The 21,913-nt window shown below is 42.8% G+C and overlaps 1 protein-coding gene across 8 annotated transcripts in view; it reads right to left on the reverse strand.

Moving 5' to 3' along the window:
• Positions 1 to 21,913, reverse strand: part of SSBP3 (single stranded DNA binding protein 3) — a 140,545-nt gene that overhangs the window by 36,182 nt on the left and 82,450 nt on the right. For all 8 annotated transcript variants that reach the window (XM_075067628.1, XM_032766925.2, XM_032766923.2 and 5 more), the window contains one exon: positions 4,188 to 4,277. In XM_075067628.1, the coding sequence (XP_074923729.1) occupies positions 4,188 to 4,277 (90 nt within the window). The remainder of the gene's footprint in view (positions 1 to 4,187; positions 4,278 to 21,913) is intronic.

Below are 21,913 nucleotides of genomic sequence, written 5' to 3' on the forward strand. Positions count from 1 at the left end.
TCAGGTATCTAAAAGGGTGTCATCAGGAGGAGGGAGAAAACTTGTTCACCTTAGCCTCTAATGATAGAACAAGAAGCAATGGGCTTAAACTGCAGCAAGGGAGATTTAGGTTGGACATTAGGAAAAAGTTCCTAACTGTCAGGGTAGTTAAACACTGGAATAAATTGCCTAGGGAGGTTGTGGAATCTCCATCTCTGGAGATATTTAAGAGTAGGTTAGATAAATGTCTATCAGGGATGGTCTAGACAGTATTTGCTCCTGCCATGAGGGCAGGGGACTGGACTCTATGACCTCGAGGTCCCTTCCAGTCCTAGAGTCTATGAATCACACCATTAAATAAGAGCTACTTGGAAGTGTAATAATCAAGGCTTTAGAAATATTAATGAGAGACATCTGATGTGATACCAAAAAAAGCATAATAGCCTGAAAGCTTCACCTAGGGGGATCATGAGTTACATAGAGTACCTCAGTTTCTCCTCCATTAGTCTCATTTCTGTTTTACCAACAGGATTACAAGCTAGTAAACAAATGTATTTATTCTGGGTAATGAACGCTAAGGAGGCGAATGAAAAACCAATTCAGAAATCCCCCCATCTTTCACAAGTCCCAAGATCTCTAAGCATTAGGGGGCAGTATAGGAACACTGACTAGCTAGTGCTTTGTTATGGTGCATCTCTCTCACTAACTGCTGATGCATAGCTAACACAGCAGCAGACATTGATTTATGTTCAACTTTCCATTTCATCAGAGTGTGTTACAGAGCGACACACAGAATTCAAACTTTGGAGAAAATATATAACCAGAGTATGTCTCTGGATTATTATATATGCATACGTGTGTGCATATACATGTACACACACGCACACTTGCACAGCATTTACTCATTACTAAAAAGGCCTTAAACTTTTGTTTGTCGCTCTTAAGCAGTAACCCTTTTGTCCATTGCAAGGAACAGGACAGATCTAGTCTATTGCTGTTGACATTAGGCGTAAATTTAGCTTTCTAAATAGGATGGGAAGAGTTTCCCTGACCTTTTTGAAGATGAGTGAAGGGAAAAAATAATGTTTTTGTACTATAGGTCACAATTAGGAGAGGAAAGGAATTTTAGCAGGTAACCATCCATGTGACCGTAGTACAGTCACATGACAAACATGAAAGTTTCCTGGCACTAGTTCATTAACATTCTGAACCCATATATGTGTATACGGCACTTGTTAAAGTGTTTCATTTTTGGCAAGATGCCTGGCAGCAAGAAGGATCTAATGGCAATGCTTTACCATCAAGTGTGTCCAAGCTTTGCACAAATGAAGGCTGCATTTACCATTTGCCACAAGATGAAAGGTTGTAGCTAATTTTTATAAAATGAAATAGACTGTAGGCATTCTCCACCACAAATTCCAGCACAAAGTTGTGGCTTGCAGCTGGGGCATTGCATGCTGGGACCAGTAGCCTCCCAGGGCCGTCATCATCTTGGATACAACTATATTTCAAAACTCTGCTGGTCACGCATTTGGCCCATAGACTATAGTGAAAATGGCTTCACAATGAGAGTTTTTACAATCCTTATCAGCCCTAGAGAACCTCGTACCAGTATTACAATGTAAGAGCCCGTTGGGCTCATAGCTGTGCACGCTATATTAAGATCTACTCCCCCCCAGTGACTCTATGGCTTCAACCACCACCCCTATTCCAATACACCCAAAACCTGTCCCCTTATCTCCAGTCTCTCCTACAAAGCCAAAAGAGGAGATGTCCACTGTCATCTCTAAACTAATCACCCCCCAAACGGACCTCCTTATTTCCCCCGGTAATCTTCACTGACAACTCTACAGGTCTTAGAGACAGGCAGGGCCAATCTCATTGTTCCCCATGACCCTTCTCTCCTTTGTTTGCCTTTTCCCATTCTTGGCCTTATGCCTCCTACCATGCTTCCCCTGAAGCCTGGAACTAGTTCTCTGGCTTCACAGGCCAGGCCTCTTCCTCCTCTAAGAGCTAGCTTTGAAAGGCAATCCCTCCCCCTTTGGTATCCTCAGTAATCCCCCAGCCCCTCCTTTCCTGAACATCCTGTATCTGGTGTTAAGCTCACTGGGGGAAGAGGCCAGATCTATGATTCTGAGGTGCTGTTCAGATTAATATTATTCTGTAATGGAATTTTTATTTTGAAGTTACTGGAATCCATACTAACCACTAATAGACAAAACCCAAGGAAGTAGGTCAAGTCTGGAAAACAATCAGGGCACAGTCAGAGCACCCCCTATATTACACCAAGTCAATGACCTTCAGTGATCAGATTCCACATTACGCCGTAACTACATTCTGGTTCTATTCCTTTCCTTCATCTGCTAGTGGACTAGTCAGTCTATTGCCCAGGCTGACACATGGGACGGGGAAGGAAATCTTAGCTACTTCAATCCTTTGCATTTCCTGTGTCCCTTCAGACATTGCCCTCTCCAACTCAGTGTTCTGTTCTGCTACAAAGATAAGAAATTAACTGAAAAGTAGCTAACAGCTCAACACAGAAGCCCCCCCAGCAGGACTGCTGGAGCAGGCAGAACTTGCAGTCTCCAGCATATCCAAAAGTGGAAACAATCCAAACACCTAAGAACACAATATTAAGGTGGTTTTAGTACAAAGTTCAGACCCCGCTAAAAGGTGGCAGCCTTTCCAGGGGTGAGGGAGACAGCAGCTGGGGGTGGCTTTCGGGGAAGGAAATGTGCGGGGTAGAATTTGGGGTGGGAGGGCAGCTTTTAGGGAAGCACCTCTTGTGACAAGTGGATCATGTGGAGGGAGCCCTGTTGCCCACCAATGGACACCAAAGCTACTAGAGCTGTGGGCCATTATAAACCAGAGGAAGGAAGAAATGCTTAAATTCCCTCTTTCACTCCTACCCCACATCCACTCTGATTAAATAAAATGTGTTACTTCTCGATCTGCTCCAACTTTTTTGAAATTTGGAACCCCACAGAGGTGTGAGGTTGCAGGCTGGGGCGGGACAAATAAGGACCAATTCCTCACTCAGCAGAATGCAAATTAAAACCCTGGAAAACACATTTGTTATGTACGGGGAACAGAACTCAAGTTGCTGGCAGCAGCTATAATCTGTGAGGCATCATCTCTTCTCTCTTTGTCTCCTCCAGTATTAGAGAGGCTTGGTAACCCTGAAACAGGTCAATCAATATTCAAATATTCTTATTTTGACATGAGCATGTTCAGGAAATGGGGAATTGTTTAAAAAAAAATCCCATCTCTCCATGCATGCACATCAACTGCAATACTGCCACAACAAATCATGATCAGTTTATCAAGTAAAGCTGTCTATTGTCCAAGAACTTCTCCTGTATACAAATCATGAACCCAGATAACAGCAGCAACTGGTCAGAACAAATATTACCCACCGACAGCCAGCTCATTTGTTACATGAACAAGCACTTATTCCTTAAGAAACATGATTGTAACGCACCAAGATTTCACATTGAAGCAACCAGTACACATACATGGCATATAAAGAGGTTTCAGAGAAATCAAAAGCATCTTACACATAATAAATCTTAAAGCTTCCATTCCAAATGCTCTTTAAAGTCCTTCCTATTAGGATCACGTATAGATTATATTGCCAAGTCTTGAATCAGGGCATAAGTAAAATGAACCATGGAAATGGAGAGGACACTTATAGAACTCTGACAGACAAATTCTTACAAGGTGTCTCCTTGACACGCAATGATTTTTGACCCATATTGAATCTGCTTCTGCCTGTGGCTACAATTTAAGCTAGTGTTTGTTAAATGCGTTCAGTGATTGCAGTTGGAAAAAATCAAGTGGTTAACCAGAGGGAAAAGGTTCCAAGAACCAAAATCCAGCATGTTTTGAATTATGCACAAGCCCGTTATGACCGAAGAATAAAATAAAATCTCTACTCCCCTTTTTCCCCCAAAAAAGCAATTTTGGAAAGATATCAATTGTAAAAAAAAGTATCAGTGAGTAATTTGCTGTGCTTACAAAAAATGTGGAATAGCAGCAGAATGTTACAATTGATTGACTACTACTGGCTTTTTTCATTAAAAAAATTAATCAAGAGATAAAGCATCAGACTATTTTCTGGGATCTTCTTGGAAGTGCAACGCTGACATTAACGAGCCAAGGAGACATATGCAACACCACCAAAAAGAATCAGGAAGTTCAAAACCTACCTGAAAGAAACCTGGAGGGATGGGACCGCCTGGCATTCCATCATTAGGAGGAATGTTTCCTAGTACTGGACTTGGTGCTGCAGCTGCGCTCTGCAGGAAACAAAGATGGACAAATTGATTTCATGTCAGATTTAAAAGGCAACCTCTCCTGCCATACCTCACTATACCAATTAACCCACGACTAATCACTGATAGCATCAAAGGGGTATGAAATCAACCCTAACCCTCTATGCCCATTCACAGAATATTGTGCTTAAGCACTCAACCAAAATGGAAGCTGATGGTCTTTAAGTTTCATATCTTGGGACCAAATATTGTTCAGGTCAGCTCTATGCCTAGGTGCAACTAAAGGCAGGGACTGACCCTAAAGTGACTTTTTAAACAACTTTTCTACACCATCCATTTAATTATGGTAAGTACATATTTTAGAAATCCAACAGCATCATTCATGGCAAAAGAAATCAGCAAAGATGCCCTCAGGTGACGCATCAGCTTAGATTTTTTATTTTATTTTATTTTAAAACTACAAGATTTTTTGGAACAAAAGCTGCTATGTCTCTTACCCTACTGATTTTCCCTTCAGAGATCACCATTGAGGACTCTGAACCCACTGTTCAGGGCTTCCAATTGACATAACACCCTCTTCTCCCCTCTCCCCCCCCCCATTTATTTACTTCCTTGTTCCTCTTGCACCAGTGTTCTCTCTCTCTGTCTGAGGTCAGCATGCTTCTGGGAATGCAGTTCACATTATCCATAAACAACCAAGAGGAGGGGCTCATGTTGCACCCTGTTCATGGCCCTGCAAAAACTGAGGCTTTTTTTAAAAAAAACCACAATATTTAGTATTGTTAATCCATTGGAGAATCTGATTTTCGATTCTATTGTGCCAAATTTAGAACTAGTTAAAAAATAAACTTAACAAGTCTGCTTTATTCTTCCAGATTTGCTGCATTGCTTTGCCCTGTCCTCCAAGAAGGTGCATCCCCCACCTTGCAAGTGTGCCATTTTATAATTTTCCAGTATGGTGTCTTCCAATAACCATCAGTATTCAGCTCCACAAACAGTCCCTTCCCTCCAGGCCCCTCACAAAGCCCATGCATTTCCTTATATTTTAGTTGCTTCAACGGTATTCCTAAACTTCAAGTCATAGCTAAGGGTTAAATGTTTCTTTTACCTGTAAAGGGTTAACAGAGGGAACCAAACACCTGACCAGAGGACCAATCAGGAAACCGGATTTTTCAAAGCTCGGGGAGGGAATGTTTTGGGTCTGTGTCTTTTGTCTGTCTCTCGGCTATGAGAGGGATCTTTCTATCTTTAAGCTTCTAATCTTCTGTTTCCCAGTTGTAAGTACAGGTATAAGACAATATAGGTTTTTATATTGTTTTTGTAATTTACATGTGGTGCAGTTGCTGGAATGTTTAAATTCTATTTCTTTTTGAATAAGGCTGTTTATTCATATTTTTCTTTTAAGCAATTGACCCTGTATATGTTATCTTGATACAGAGAGCATTTTGTGCTTTTCTTTCTTTTTATATAAAGCTTTTCTTTTTAAACCTGTTGGATTTTCTTTTCTAAGTGAGGCTTCTAGGGGATAGAAATCCCTGTGCCAGGATTACGGTCTCTTCAGGGAAAGACTGGGAGGGGGAAGAAGGGGGTGGAGGGGGTAATTGCCTCTCTTTTGTTTAGATAATTCTAAGGAGTTTACAGTACAGTATCTTCCAGGATACACACCGAGAGGGAAGCCTGGGAGGAAGTAAAGAGAAGAACGAGGAGGGGGGGTTATTTCCCTTTGTGGTAAGACTCAGGGCTTCCCAGAGAAGGTTTGGGAGACCAGAGGAGCCAAGCCCTGGAATCACTTGGCTGTAGGCAGCGATATCAGATCTAAGCTGGTAATTAAGCTTAGAGGGTTCATGCTAGCTTCTCAGTTTATGAACGCTAAGGTTCAAATCTGAGTAGGAAGCTACGACAATGGTGTCTTCTAATAACCATCAGTATTCAGCTCCACAAACAGCCCCTTCCCTCCAGGCCCCTCACAAAGCCCGTGCATTTCCTTATATTTTAGTTGCTTCGACGGTACTCCTAAACTTCAAGTGGCTCTGCTGAAAGCCTTTGTTTTGGTACATAAATGATTTGGTTTTGTTCACCCTTGTGTACAGCAGAGACTGCAGGTTACTTAGATAACTCTTGTTCCCATTTAGCAACCATATTAATATTTACTCCCTCTATATTACATAAATTGTGGGGCAAAGGGGAATTCTCTGGCATGCAGATCAGCCCCATAGTGAGCCGTGAAACAGAACCCTTGCCAGGTGAACTGGCCATTTTTATAGACAGTAGGTAAAGATAAACAGCTGCAAGACTAAACAACAGAGTATTCATTTTATGAACCAATCACTCCACTTTGGCCTTTCACCTATGGAAAAAAACGGAAGGATCTTAGCTTAAATTTAGCAGATTCTGCTTGTGTCAGAAGAATAGTGTACACACTGAACAAGCCTGCTACTTAATATAAGTGGCAGCTTCTGCTCTAAAAAGGAACAGCATTATGTAAGGCTGCTGCTACTCAGAAGGAAAAGAAAGATTCCTTCCCTCAACACCACAGCTGACAGAAAATGTCCCTTCTAGGACAGGAATAATCATTTTGCTCTAAAAGTTTTGCTGTTGCTCATTTATCTGTAGATAAAAGAGCCAATACTGCTAGTGCCATTTTAAAGATCACAGTAATTTGAAAACCAGTGTGATCGAGTTTAATGCAATCAGTGATTACTTTCCTTTGAATTTTTACGATGAACTTGTGTACTTGATGTTACATAACAGAACTATCGCTCTCTTCCTCCAGTCGTTTAAATCGCATTCACAAAGGAAAACCCACAAGATAGCAAAACACAGTAAGATCCTCTTTCCTCTTGTTTAAGTCCCACACCTACAAATCTCCACTTCCCACCAAAACTTCTCTAGAGAGAGCAACGCTGGAGAATCCATTTTAAAAAGGTAAACAGCATCTCTTCAAGTGTTTGCCATCACAAATTACGATAATTTCAACAAAACAAGGAACTCAGAAGGCATTCAAATGGGCAAGGTTAACCTTATGACAAGTCAGGAACTAGCTGAAAAACACCACAGTATTTCTCACCCAATTTCAGTCAACAAAAACCCTCAGATTCAGAGTCCAGGTAGTGAGTTTGGGTTCAGAAGGCTCCATTGACAGTTGGCACATCAGCCCACTGAATTCACCTCTCCTCCATAGCCTCTCTCTCTTTGGTCCTTCACTCCAAGGTCAATGGATTTATTTAAAACACAAAGGAGAGGGAAGCCAGCTTAACAGCACTTTTAAATTCAGCCAGTTCCAGTTTTTGGTAGAAAATTTGCCCCAAGGCTAACAACCTGTATGCTTCGGTTTCAGTTCAGTGTAATTTGAAACTGCCAAGCTATTTACACCTTGCTGAGAAAAGACCGTGTAACCAATGCAAAGTACAAAACCCAATACAGTAATACTGAGCAGCAAGACTGAAAAATAACTATTGAGCATAAAGCCCCTCATACGCATGAGATCATTATTCTGCAAGTGTTTTTTGAAGGAAGAAATAATGGCCTGGTTGTGGGGAATGCCCCTTTTAGCGAGGGCACAGGATGGTTTCTGCACAAATTAGTTCAGAAGGAACTTTGGCACTCCTGATTTTTGTTTTAGGTTTCTCTGCCTTTGCAGGCAGCCAGCTCCTACTCCACCAGTCGCATGCAGTGAGCTGTGAAGTCGCAGCTATTACTTGCTCCAGATTGGTTCTGGGAACTGGCTAGTCAAGGGGGAAGCAGGGGACAAGTGCAGCTTTAGATTGTATAGGTTTGTAGTTCACCCGTACCTGCATTACATTTTATAGCCAAATCAGTATAAAGCATTTTTATTCAACATTACAAATAATAAGGATCTCAAATAGATGGGCTGCTTCTAAAATGTCTTTTAGCCAGAACATGGCAACAACCTCTTCCCACAAAGCCATTCACAGCAAACATCATAAGCCACTGCTTTCACCTTTGCAAACCTGATTTGGACCAAAGGCAATTTACAGGTTGGATTAAAAAAAAGTCAAATGCAAAAAAAAAAAAGTGATTAAAAAAATTAAATCAGATTTTAATTTAAATTAATTAAAAAAACAAACAAAAACAAGCCTACTTACAATTTCAAATTGACCTAAGGTCCTAAAAACATCTTGTAATCTATTAAAGTCATTTAAATTAAATACAATAATTTTGAGCAGTCCGTGTTTGTTGCCAAGTTTTAAAGGACGGCAAACTACTGAACTGGTGGAAGTCACTCGCTAAGCACCTAGAACCAGCATGTGTAACTGTGCTGGGGTTTTCGGTTCCAGGCTGGAAGAGTTCCATCCCTGCTAAATCCTAGGGGTAGCTCAAACTCATGACCCATTCAGATGCTGGAAGAGGTAGTAGTGGGTGTTACACTCATATGCATAGGGGTGCTAGGGAGGGGGGTGCATCTTCTCACTAGGTCCTAGAGACCAACAGAGTTGAAACTGGCTGCCCAGATTGAGGCCTGGGGTGGGTGGCAGGTCAGGTGGGGCCCTGGTATCGAACCGGACACTAAAACACCTATAACCAGAGTTTACAGAAGTATTAAACCAGCTTTTGGACAGCCTTAGCCTCTTTTGCAGGTGCAGAGAGAATATTCTCTTCAATTCAGTTTATTCAACTAGCTCAGTTCAGTTCAAAGTTAAGAAACCAACTGGGAGCTGAAAAGAAAGGAGAGCTTGTTCACCTCATCCAATCTAAATAAAAACCAGGTGTGAGAGGATAAGCTCTACTAGATCTAAAAATCTTGAAGAGCATGGTTACCAGAAACAATCAGTTCAATGGGTTAGCTAGAGATAACATTTTTGGTGTTTAATAAATCAGTTAGCTTTACAACCAATATATTCTATTTTTTTAAAATGTATCCAGCACTTAATTTTTTACATTAAATGAAACTACCTAACAAGTGCATTTTTAATTTAATTTAAATTACCATTCAAGTAGAACTTGACAAAAAAATCACAAGTAAAAAATGAATCTGGTAAATAAGGAATGCATTTGCCATTTTCTGACATAATAAAAACTGTAAAGATTAAGAATCTGAACAAATGCAACTTACATAGTTTAACTGCTTAAATAAGTGTGTACACACAACCCCCTCCTGGTTAGCAAAAAACAGTAAATAGTGCAAAGGTATTTAGTTGCAAATCAATATGTTTTAATAGTTACCAACTAATGAGAATCAGTCCTTTAGGAGAAGAACTAAAAAAGTACAAATGTAAAACATGATTAAAATCGGTGATTTACTTGCTGATTTATATCATGATTGAAGTCAGTGATTTAAATTACTTTGATGTAAATTAATCCACCTCATCAATTTACAGAACTAGATTATGAACCCTGAAATTCCAGGTTTAATAGCAACTGTCAACTCTTCGGGAGGTGCTACCTAGACCAGTCTCTGCAGTACTGGTTACAACATCTGAGCAGCCTTTTTGGTGCCTTGGAATACTATGGATGACATCACAAGCACAAGGAAGCAAAAGCAGAATGACAGGAGAAGTGATGTTTATCCAGGCTGTTTAAAGCCTAGCTTTTTGTTACCACTTATCTAAGTAAAGCACTCAGGAGAAAACGTTCTTTCCCATGGGGATTCAACACCCCTCAGCGCAAATTAAGGGCTGAGAACGCAACTGTGCATCAGAAACAGAATCCTCCAGATAAAACGGGGAAGAACCAGATCTGACATTCCTGGTATTCGTACAGTTAAAAATAATTAACAGCAAAAACAAACCCACCCATTTCAGGCTGTCTTTATACAATACAGAGCAGGGGGGCGGGGCACAAGCCCAAATCTCTCCCCCCTTTTCAGGTCAGACTTTAGAAGTGACATGAAATCTTAATTCAAGCCCACTGAACACATTGCAGTTTCTCTGCAAGGCAGATGAATGCTTTTAATGAGAAAATATGTAAGACCCAGCACCAAACTGCAGCAAATCCACTTAAAATTTCCTTTATAAAGCCCTCTATCACACAAAATGCTTCTCTCCGAAGAAGGCAGCATTGCAATAAAGCTGCCAGGCAGTATTTTATGGTTTCCAGAGATTTCCAGCACACCATAATCCTTTGGTGGGAAACCTCCCAAAGCTAAACAGATCCCAAAGCATTTTAGAATAATACAGTTCACATATCTGGGCACTTCAGAGCCCATCTACACCACAGGAAAAAAAAAAAACTATGCGCACATGGAGAGCAGAGGTGTTGTGATCTGACTGGTCACTGCCAATGGGGAAACAACACATGGGTTTAACACTATGTACGGGAACCTATGTCAACCTCAGCTAAAATACTCATTTATCAAGGCTATCCTACCCTGTTCAGCACATGCAGGCAATAAAGTCATCGTGGCTGTCCTAAGCAATGGCAGAGAATCATGCACCACAAAATATGTTTTGCTAGCATAAATAGACCCCTGGTCTAATTTTGCTAATACAGTTTCCCGGTTGAATATGAGTGTTGTGTTGCATTCTCTAGGCGAGAGCTAAGGTGCAGAATAAATGGGGCACAATGCAAATGGTTTTCAAGCATGTGCCCATTTTCCATGAAATCCCAGAATTGTTTTTCCATGATCCATACCCCCCAACACCCCGTTTATATGTAAAGTTCCATGCACATGTGGCACTTGGCAGAATTTAATAATTAAAAACCCACAAGTGCCCTGAACACATTGCAGGATTGGAGCCAGATTGGCCAGCACTTGATGAATGATTTAAAAGACTGCAAAGTGAAATTTTACTTCTTAATTCTCCTCCCCAGCCCCTCTGCTCTCCAGTAACACTATGTTTAACACAAAGGTCCCTCTACACAACAGCCTATGACCTTAGAGCAGGGGTAGGCAACCTATGGCAGGTGTGCCGAAGGCGGCACACAAGCTGATTTTCAGTGGCACTCACACAGCCCAGGTCCTGGCCACCAGTCTGGGGGGTTCTGAATTTTAATTTAATTTTAAATGAAGCTTCTTAAACATTTTAAAAACCTTATTTACTTTACATACAACAACAACAGTTTAGTTATATATTACAGACTTATAGAAAGAGACTTTCTAAAAACGTTAGCATGTATTGCTGGCACGCGAAACCTTAAATTAGAGTGAATACATGAAGACTCATCACCCCACTTCTGAAAGGTTGCTGATCCCCTGCCTTACAGAAACATTACATCCTCAAATGCATGGGCCCTTGGACCAGCTCTGTAAAAATACATGGCATGAATGAACTGGCAGTGGCTCCAATAAAGAGTCACTAAATGCCATCAGATGCCACACTAACATGCTCTACAACAAACAGGCATCTTTTCAAGTGGTAGGTGGCCCCTTAGCCATAAGCATCCACCTCTGAATTCATTACCAGCCCCTTGCACTGCCTGGTGTCAACTAAGTGTTTCAACTAGGTTAGCCTCCTCTCCTGCTACACGTCATCCCCACAACTGCCCGAAGGGTGCATACACCAAGAAGCAAAGGAGGATGGTCTTGTGGTTAAGGGACTAGACGGGTGATCTGAGTTTGGCTCCCAGCTTTATTATATGCTTCCTGTGACACTGGGCAAATCATTTCATCTCTCTGTGCCCAAATCCCCCACTAAAAAAATTGGGCTAATACTACTACTTCTCCCACACCCATTGTCATGTCTATTTGGATTATAAACTCTCCAAGGCAGAGACTCTTACTATGGGCTTGTACAATTTTGACTGGGACATTTAGGTACTACAGCAATACAAAACAGAGTTGAGAAGGGAGAGGAATTGTGTGCGGTGATAAGAAACTAGGAACAATGGGAACAACTGAAAATTTAGGCAGAAGATCCAGAAAAGATATTTCACCCAAGAGCTTTTCAAAGCTCTCTTGATGGAGACACTTAACATTAGACTGGACAAGGCACTAGAAATTATAGAATCAGAGAAGCATAGGACTGGAAGGGACTTGGAGAGGTCGAGTCCAGTTCCCTGCACTCAAGGCAGGACTATGTAATAATCTGACCATTCCTGACGGGTGTTTATCTAAACCTGTTCTTAAAACTCACCAATGATGGAGATTCCACAACCTCTCTAGGCAATTTATTCCAGTGCTCAACTACCCAGATAATTAGGAAGTTTTTCCTATTGTCCAACCTAAACCTCCTTTGCTGCAATTTAAGTCTATTACTTCTTGTCCTATCCTCAGAGGTTAACAAGAATCATTTTTCACCCTCCTCCTTGTAACAGCCTTTTATGTACTGAAAAAACTTATGCCCCCACTCCCTCAAGTTTTCTCTTCTCCAGACTAAATAAACCCAATTTTTTCCAATCTTGCTTCATAGGTCATGTTTTCTAGACCTTTAATCATTTATGTTGCCCTCCTCTAGACTTTCTCCAAAGGGAAAATCCTGCAGTGGCTGGGAATACTGACTAGATGACCCCATAGATTTTTTCCCCATTTGATCCACTTTCTGGCTAAAGAGGGATTTTTCACATGAGGGACCCATGTTACCACTGAGCCAGTTTGTCAAACTAAAAGCTATAGTACTGGCTTGATTTTCTGAGGTGCTGAAAGGCCACAATTCCTATTGACTTCAATAGAATCTGCAGGTGCTGAGTACTTCCGATACTTCCCTCTGTGCTGTAACAGCTTCAAGTGTTTAGGAGCTCGGGAAAGAAATTTCATTTTGAGGATGCCAAGAGCTAGGGTATTGCTCTCGTTGCTTCAATTTGGGTGATACATCAAGGAACAGAGTTCAACGTTATTTCTGTAGTGCCAAGAGCATGCTCGATGGCAAGGTGACTGCTGACAGCTAATCCTAAGCAGACAACACACGTACGTGGGGGGGGGGAGAGCGCGGAAGAGAAATGGTGAAGTAGAATGTGCATTTTTTGAGTTGGTTTCATAGCTTCTGTTACCTTGGTTGGTTATACATATTTCATTATTTGAAAATAGAGGCGCTTATAAAGCCTGCTAAAACAAACAAAAAAAAGTGTGGGGGGAGGGGAATTTTGCAAACCATTCCCCATTAGCCTCGCTCTGGTCCCACTAAAGGAGCAATACTATTATAATGCATTATAACAGTGAAATGCCCACTGACTGGAACGGGAGCACAGCTAGGCCCATTTGGAGGACTCTTGAAAATCCCACCTTTACATTTTCAGGAAGATAGTAAAGGAAGAGGATGGAGCAGTGGTGTAACCGGTAGTGTTTGCTCAATGTAGGGAGCAGGACTGGAAGACTCAGATGTGAATGGGAGCTGTTACTTCAATATCTTGGCATAGCAAAGAAGGGGTAGCAAAGAAACGACCACAGAGACGAGCTACTTGTACCAGGCGGCAGTAATCAAAATTTGATGCTGAAAGGGATTCAGCTATTTTAAGGCTGGAAGGGACAATTAGAGTCAGGTCTGCATAATGTAGAACCTCATCCAATCGCTGCTGGTTTAAGCCCATAAATTGCTGTTTGAGCTATAACATCTCTTTGGGAATGATAACCAATCCTGAATTCAAGAGCTCAGGGGATGGAGTATCCACCACATCTCTAGGTAAGGGGAAGATGCTGAAGGGATCCAAAGAGCCAGGCAAGGTAGGGCTATTTGCACCTGCATTTTGGATGGATTGAAGGGGGGGGGGGAGTGTCTAAGCAAGAGCCAAGGCCCCAGACAAGAAGGGCATTACAGTACTCAATGTTTGATGAGTCTGACTCACTACAGCTGATATTTTGGACAATTAGTAAAACAGCCCCCTGTAAAGTCTCCCTTGCGTATAAGGACATATCTGTTGTAATTGGATGCGAGATGGGTCTTCCTATTGTGGAAACTTGCAAGGCACAGATTGTGATGGGGTACAGCAGGTAAACAGTGTTTATACAGCACAAGATTAGGAAGTCTTTTGTGCAGTTATGTTCATTATCAGATTATACACACATGCTGTTTTTATTTGTCTAGTTATGTTAAAGGCTCTTTGCCAACCTCAATAAACATGCAGTATTAGGCAAATCACATCTTGTTACATGCCTATTGACAGTCACTTCTGGGTGGTAAAACCTTGTTGGCTATAACCAGATATTCACATCCACTGCTACAGCTGTAACTTCAGAAGCAAACATACTTAGAACTCACAGAGCACCTTGTACCCAAGGATCTCAAAACTCTTTGCAAATGCAGCATAACAGCCTACAGACAGGGACTATAACCCAGCGATAAACTCGCTAGCCCAAGCACACACAGTAGCAGAGTCAGGAGTGGGGCAGAGGTCTCCTCTCCCCCCACCCCCCGCACAAAAAAGTCCCATTCTAAAACCTATCTACTGGCAAGAGGGAGGAGTGGGTAGGGGCCAGCTTGCTCTTCCCATCTTGCTAAATGAAATGAGGGGGAGGGAAGATCCCAGCTGGATTCTGGGCATGGTAAGGGTTGAGTACCATCAGTTGTCTATTTATCTTCCTAACTTTCTGGTGGTGACAGTGTCCAGGCCAGACTGACAGTGCTTCAAGCAATTCCAAGAAATGGTTATGTATGTATGTATGTATGTATGTATTCTCTCTCTCTCTAGTTCCTCAAATCATTCAGCAATTCCTGGAATGGTTCACATCTTTCTGTGCCCCTGGTATTGTTGCTGGCATTCAGCTTTAGTAGGGAGTAGGTAATTTACCTCCTTCCAGGGGCCTGAGCTATGACTGACCTACTGTCCACACACTTGGAGCACTGTATGATGTCAGACAGGGTCAGTTTATTTTTGGCTGGACACACAACACAACTCATGGAACAGTGTTGAATAGATCTGTGTTTTTTTAAAAACAGAAGCAGCCAGTAGGATCGTGAAAATCTGGATCTTCGAGTTTCGCTTGCCAAACCTAGATATTCAGTTAACACACCAAGTTGGTACTCCAGCAGATGCCGCCTAAGCCTTTAAATCGCACACTAATTGCACTAATTGAGCTAACAGTCTCTGTTTCGTCTCCCTACCCTGAGTCAACCAGCGTCTTCTGGTACTGCTGTAGAGATCCAAGCTGTTGGCTTTAGTGTTATTTTGTCAGCCATTAAACGATTCATCAGAGTCATTAATTGATTTATTACTGCTGCCTGCGAGTATAGCTTTGCAAATAAAGAATGATGTAGGTCAGAATGCAATAGAAATTGGACAAAACAACACAGCTAGGAGCTGGGTACTTGAATTATCTGTAGGAGGGCACTCATGCAGGCCCCCTGACACCAGGGTACAAAAAAAGACGATGTGCTGCTTGGCGGTGTTGCCAGAAGCCCTGCTAACTGGAACAGCCTATCAGCAGGGGGAAGCTCTGGTACTAAACACCAGCCTTCCAGTGCACGAGGAAGCCATTCAGGCTGTCACCACTGCCAAAAGCTAATAATCATGCACTCCTGTAATGCAATCCCCTGTACCTGGCAACAGAACTAGAAACACAATAGAAAGGATGTGACAATAACTGAAGTGTTGGAGGTACAGGATACCCAAACTGGGCTTCAGCCAGACTGAAATTATTCAATGAAACGGCAGCCTTAAAACCCTCACTCTTCGAGATGTATGTTCTCTAGCATTTTCACAGTCCACTAATTTGTTGTGGAGACTGAGCAGCAGCAGATTTATAAGGAAATAATCAACTGCCTCTAACCCCTTTCAATAGCAAACAGGACCCCTCATCCCCACCCATTATGCTCTATGGAGCGGAGTTTTCCCTGGCTGAGATGCACAAAGTAAACCTGCATCTACAATCAGACCCTTGTAAATCCCACGTCCAGAGTGCATTAGCAGCCAAAGGAATCCCTGTACAAGGTTTGGGCATCACCTCGCACACGTGCCAGAAGAAGCAGTCCATATGCAGTATGGGTGTGTCTACAGCATGTAACTGGCAGCCTGTGTAGATCCTGTCCAGTAACACAGGAAGCACAGAGAGGAAAAAAGGTTTTCCTGTAGTGGAGCATAATCATACTCAAAGCATTAAATTCATATGCAATGCAAAAAAGAGTCTGAAGCCCAAGGGCATAATGGTTTTAAGTCAAAATATATGTAGCACTCAAAGAGCAATTAAAAACAAGGTTGTTTTCCTAAACTAATCTTTAATATGAAATCCACATTACCCAACTATGTTAATTGCATTCAAGGGGAAAAAATATACATATATATACACACACACCCATACATGCAATTATTGACCTAAGCCTTCTGCAGCATGTGTCGCAATCATAAGAGAAATATCCTCACATGGCTCAGTGTGTTTTGGTGAAGGATCTGGAGTGTGTCATTCCAGCAGAAGGTAGTGATGTAATCTCCACAGGAATAGTTATTCTGCTCTTGTATCTCACACCTCACTAGTGGTGCAATTTACACATCCGCAGACAGAGCCCAGGGCCCACTATGCGGAAGACAAACAGCAATTCACTTTCCAAGTCCAGATTAACTATGAAAACAATTTGCCTCTGTTTAGGCTGAAGCCCTGTGTGCTGGAAAGTGTCCAGTAAGGAGGGCTGTCACACAAGGACTAACCTCTAAATGAGAGGGAGCCTTTCTGCATGCTGCATTCTCGCTGCAGCTTGAAGACACTCAGTGTGGTACTTTAACCACATGTGGGGAAGCCAGAGCACAATTCACTACTTCATGCTATCGTGTAATGGAGGACCAAGGAGTCTCATGTTGGTTATTACTAGCAATGGGAGGGGGGAGGAGACAACTTTGGAAGAGGAAAGGGCATTTTGCTGGGCATCCCCTGTTTGACACCACTTCACCACCCTTCTAGTTAGAGGCCTGAACAGGACGTGAGCTTTTCAGCACCACTGTTTACTGTTGAGTAACAATTTAAGGCAAGACGCGACCACCAGATCATCTAGCCTGACCCCCTGCATATCACAGGCCACCAGCGCCACCCACCTCCCACACATTAAACACGAAAACATTACAGCTCACAGGAGACTAAACTACAGAAGCTCACTCTCCTTCACCAGCCACCTTACCAGCACTATCAGCTCCTAAAGACATTGAGCAGACCAGGGCCCGAAATCAAAATCCCGGTGCTAAACTGATCCCCTTTCTAAAATTCCACACCCGCACAGCCTACCCAAAAGCTACCAAAAAGCCTGTAGCATGCTAGGCCACTCACTTACAGCATTTAATAATCGCTATTTAAAACATGGGGTAGAGTTTAAAGGGTGGTTATATGCTATAAAAAGCAACTTTGTAGAAGTGGCAGTATCATGGTGCTCCAGGTTTACTGCTGAGCTATGACTCCTTCACAGATGTGCCCACTTTACAAGTAAAAAGGTGTTTTCTCCTAACTACCAGCTTTGTAGACTCAATCCAAGATCGGTGAGTCAATCCATCTGCCTTCTCAAGCATCACCACTGGGATAAAAGTTTCCCCAGGCCAAGTTCTGCCCTTGGTTACACACACAGAACCCCCCACTGCCTTCAATAAGCTTGCTCAGGAGCGGCAGAATGGAATCGTTGATACACAACAAGGGAAGTAACAGAGTCCTGCTCACTTTCTTAGCTGCAGAGGCTCTGCAGAGCTACCAGGAGTAAAGAGCAGGAAAAATCTATTCTTGTCACCGAAGTCAGCAGATACACAAGTATGCACAAGTGGCAGATCTGTGGAGCAGCGCAGTGGCATTTTTCCAGACTCACTTTTCAGAGCACAAACACACTAAGCGAAACACTCTCCTGCCTGCCTAGACACATCCGTCTCTTGTATAATTAGACTGTAAGCCTCTTGGGGCAGGGTCCATCTTTTCGTTCTGTTTGTACATAAGTAGGGCCCCTCAGTGCTACAGGACTACAAATAATGAAAGTTAGTGGAGGCACTCAGTTGACTAACAATTACACGAACTACAATACATTTGCTTCCCTCAGACCCAACACCCAAAAGGAGATACTAGTTTTAAGTGAGGGAGTGAAGTAACTCAAGCAGATCCTGGAGTCTGATGACAACTCCGAGGCATGGGGCACAGTGCATTTAGGGCTCAGACTGAAGTGAAAAGGGGGATAATAGCAAAGAGCCCTTTCAGAGGAGTAAAATAAGCTGGTTCCATTGTCAAATTGCTCACTGTTGAAACCCTGCAGCACCTGATCGGTAATGAGGAAGACAGACTCTATGGTTAAGGCATTTGACTGGCACTCAAGAAATCTAGATTCTATTCCTGGCTCTGCCAGAGGCTTCCTGGTTGACATTATGCAGGCTGTTTAATCTCTGTTCCTCTGCTCCCATCCGTAAAATGGAGCTAACACTTCCCTACCTCTCAGGAAAAGAGTTACGAGGATAAACCCCATTCAAGTGTTCAAGGTGCTCCAATACCATGGTTATAGGGACTGAAGGAAAGCCCACTAAAAAAATAAAAGCTCAAACTGCCTAAACATTTCTGGATTTTGTTAAGAGTCAGTAATTGGCCATGCTGGCAAGAAATAAAGGTTATGAATATTCACCTTCCGACTCTCCATTGAGTGATCCGAGCTTCTGAAAGTCAACCAGTTATGACATTCCCAAAGCATACTTCAAATGTGTAAGTCATTATTCACTGGATTCTTAGCATTTATTATTTTTCTATCCAAAGACTGTCTATATTAGTGGTTCTCAACCTTCCCAGATGACTGAATACTTTTCAGGAGTCTGATTTGTCTCGAGTATCCCCAGTTTCACCTCACTTAAAAACTACTTGAATACAGAACTACTATTGAAAAATTGCTGACTCTTCTCATTTTTACCATATAATTATAAAATACATCCATTGGAATACAAGTATTGTACTTGCATTTCACTGCAATACTGAGCCTGTTTTTCACTTGTGAGCCTTGTCTGTAGCTCAAACCCTGCTGTCCGGGGTTGGAGCCCAAAGTCCTGCACATAACTTAGCTTTGTGGGAGACCCCAGGCAATTGCTCTGCTTACCACCTCCTAATGCCAGCCCTTCATATGCAACCCCCTAAACCCATCCCATGACTACCCCCAGGGCTCCAAGCCCCAGGTTGAGAAACACTGATCTAGATAAGCTGAGTACCCCCTGGATGACCTCTAAGTACTCCCAGGGGTACACATACTCCTGGTTGACAACCACTGGTCTATATGATCATGTTGCCCGGTACAGCTCACTTATTGATGAAATACTAAAAGAAGGTCTCCATACAAGATCTATTTCCCAAGAGTTCCCCCTTTCTATATTACATGGCACTATATTTCTCTTCTATAGAAGAGGAATTGACTTCCTGCCATCTGCTCTCAATCCAGGGCCTGCTGCAAGTAGAGCCGCGAGGATCCTGATGGAGCATGCAACCTACCCACTTTTGTTCAACAATAAATGACACTTCATACTTCATCCTATCTTTTTCTTCATGATCCTGTTCCTGATGGCCTATGGGTATTTCTGCAGCAAGTTGGACCGGAAAAGTTCTGTGACAAGAATGTTTGGTTTACATTCAGTCTAATGATGCATCCAGTTCAGTTACTTCAGAAGTGGATGGTTTCTACTGAATGAAAAGATGAATAATTCTCACTATTGGCTTTTATTTATTTCATTAAATTCAAGTTGACTCTTCCTCTACATGTTTTGTGTGCTGAAGAGTTTGTGGTTGAAAACATGCAAGACTAGTATCCTTCCCACACGCCTGGGCAGTAAACAAATCCCACTGCTTCTATAGTCACATCAAATCCACCCCTTCTTCCCTTCTATCCCAAGGGCTAATTCACATGTCGACAGCCTACTTACCACCCCATTCTGGTCCAGGGGATGTTTTCTTTGCAATCCTCCCGCCTAGCCAAACCCTCACCTGGCTGTCATTTTCACAGTTACACCTCTTTGAATCCCTTACTCGCTCCCCATGGTGCTGTGCATCTGTGTTACAGCTCTTAACCCTTGCTTTTCAGGGCTCACATCCCTCAGTGCCGACCTGTATTTCCAGCCCCCATCGATGTTGAAGTCAAGGCTCCTTTCTTTCCTTCTCCCAAGTCCTACGCTCATACCTTCTACAGTGCCCACCTATGTATGGAACATCCTCCTTAAGCCAATCGCCAAACCATCACCCTGCTCCCTCCTCTTCCAAATCCCTCCTACAAACCCACTTCTGCCATACCCCCAAGAGCTCAAATGAAGAGCTAAACTTAATGGAATCATCGATGTGTGCACATACCTCACTGAGTCTCACGGGTCACCCTTCTCCTTCCTCTTTCCTTCCCACCCCTCCCTCCAAACTGCAAGAACCTCATTAGCTGTGTCATGTATGGCTTTCATGCTCTTTGTGGCAGAAACTGGGTCTTTATTTGCTCCTACAAAGCACCTCACTTGCTTCAGCGAGCTGAAAAATAATCCCAGGGTACACGGGGCACCGGTTTTGTGCTGAAAATATATTTTTCTTAACCTCAAATGCTAGTGTCAGGCAGCAGTGAAGACCATAGCCCCTAAACTAGCCAAGATTAGTCACATCTCAAGCAGCAGTACAAGCTCCCCACGCCTGATCTATTCTGGAAGGACTATCCTCCAGGGAGGAAAGGAGTTCTGTCTCTATGCTCATTTAACCCTTGACCTTCCAGCTGAGGCTGCTAGCTAGTACAGGATGGTGTAATAATATTAATGAGAGAGACACACAAGTTTGTTAGGAATTGGACTAAAAACAAACTCAATGTCATTAGGCAGTGGCTACTTAGAGTACATGAGCATTAGAGGCAAAAGGATCTGAGGCCCAGTAAACCCTCAAGCCAGCCAGCCCTGCTTATGACTGGCTTTCTTTCCCTCTATCAGGGTGTCAAATAAGTACAAACAGTTCTATCTGACATAGCACTTCAGACTCTAGCAGATGGGTTGGGAGGGAGACAAGACTGCTGCCAGGAAGCAAAGAGAAGACAAAAAAAATTGATGGCTGAGCATTTGCACATTAGGCTCAAGATACTCTCTTCCCTGGCCTGCCTTTCAGCATGGCCCCAGCGTGAGAGTGCCCTATTTAACAAGGCAGCCCTCAGACAATGCTGTTGCAAGTAAATACAGCACTTCCATTCTCTCCCCCTTGTCAGGATAATCACACTGCCATCATATCATTTCTTTCCCATGTCACAAGTGGCACGAAGCAAAGCTGCTTAACGGGTCACACAGTTGAAAACTGAAGTTAACCTCAAGACACTTGGGTATATATTTCCCACTTGATTCACAGGCAGAATTGCCGGCTGGGTCTCACTTCCCAAGCCAGCAGGGAAGGCAGGATATGGGGAGCTCTGTCTCAATCAATGCAACACCTGCTTGATGATGGGGAGGGATTTTTAAGGTCCGAAGGGAGGTCCGCCAAGCCCTCAGCCTCAGACAATATTCATATGGCCAGCATGTTGGAGAGGAGGGTGGGGGAACAAAGCCTTCGCAATTGTATAGTTTTGACTAGAACACACAAAGATTTCTCACACATACGCCCCTGCCTCCAACTCTTCTGGGTCCTGATTTTCACAGCTGGGCTATTCCAGGCAATACATCTTAAAAGTAGGGCATGGAGAGAGGAGAAAAGAGCAGATCACCCACATAACGTGGTCTCAGAAGCTCTGTGCAGGGCCAGGGCTAGGATCGACAGACATGTGCATTCCACTATCATAACCTAGGTTCTGCATGCTGGGACCCCTTTACAGACCAAGGCTCTGAGCCACATCAAATCCGTGAAGAAAGGAGAGAATTGTTAGCCTGAGGCGAAAACTTGAGGTTCTCCCCTCTCACTGCAT

Source organism: Chelonoidis abingdonii, chromosome 7 (genome assembly GCF_003597395.2).
Source record: "Chelonoidis abingdonii isolate Lonesome George chromosome 7, CheloAbing_2.0, whole genome shotgun sequence".
Lineage (NCBI taxonomy): Eukaryota > Metazoa > Chordata > Testudines > Testudinidae > Chelonoidis > Chelonoidis abingdonii.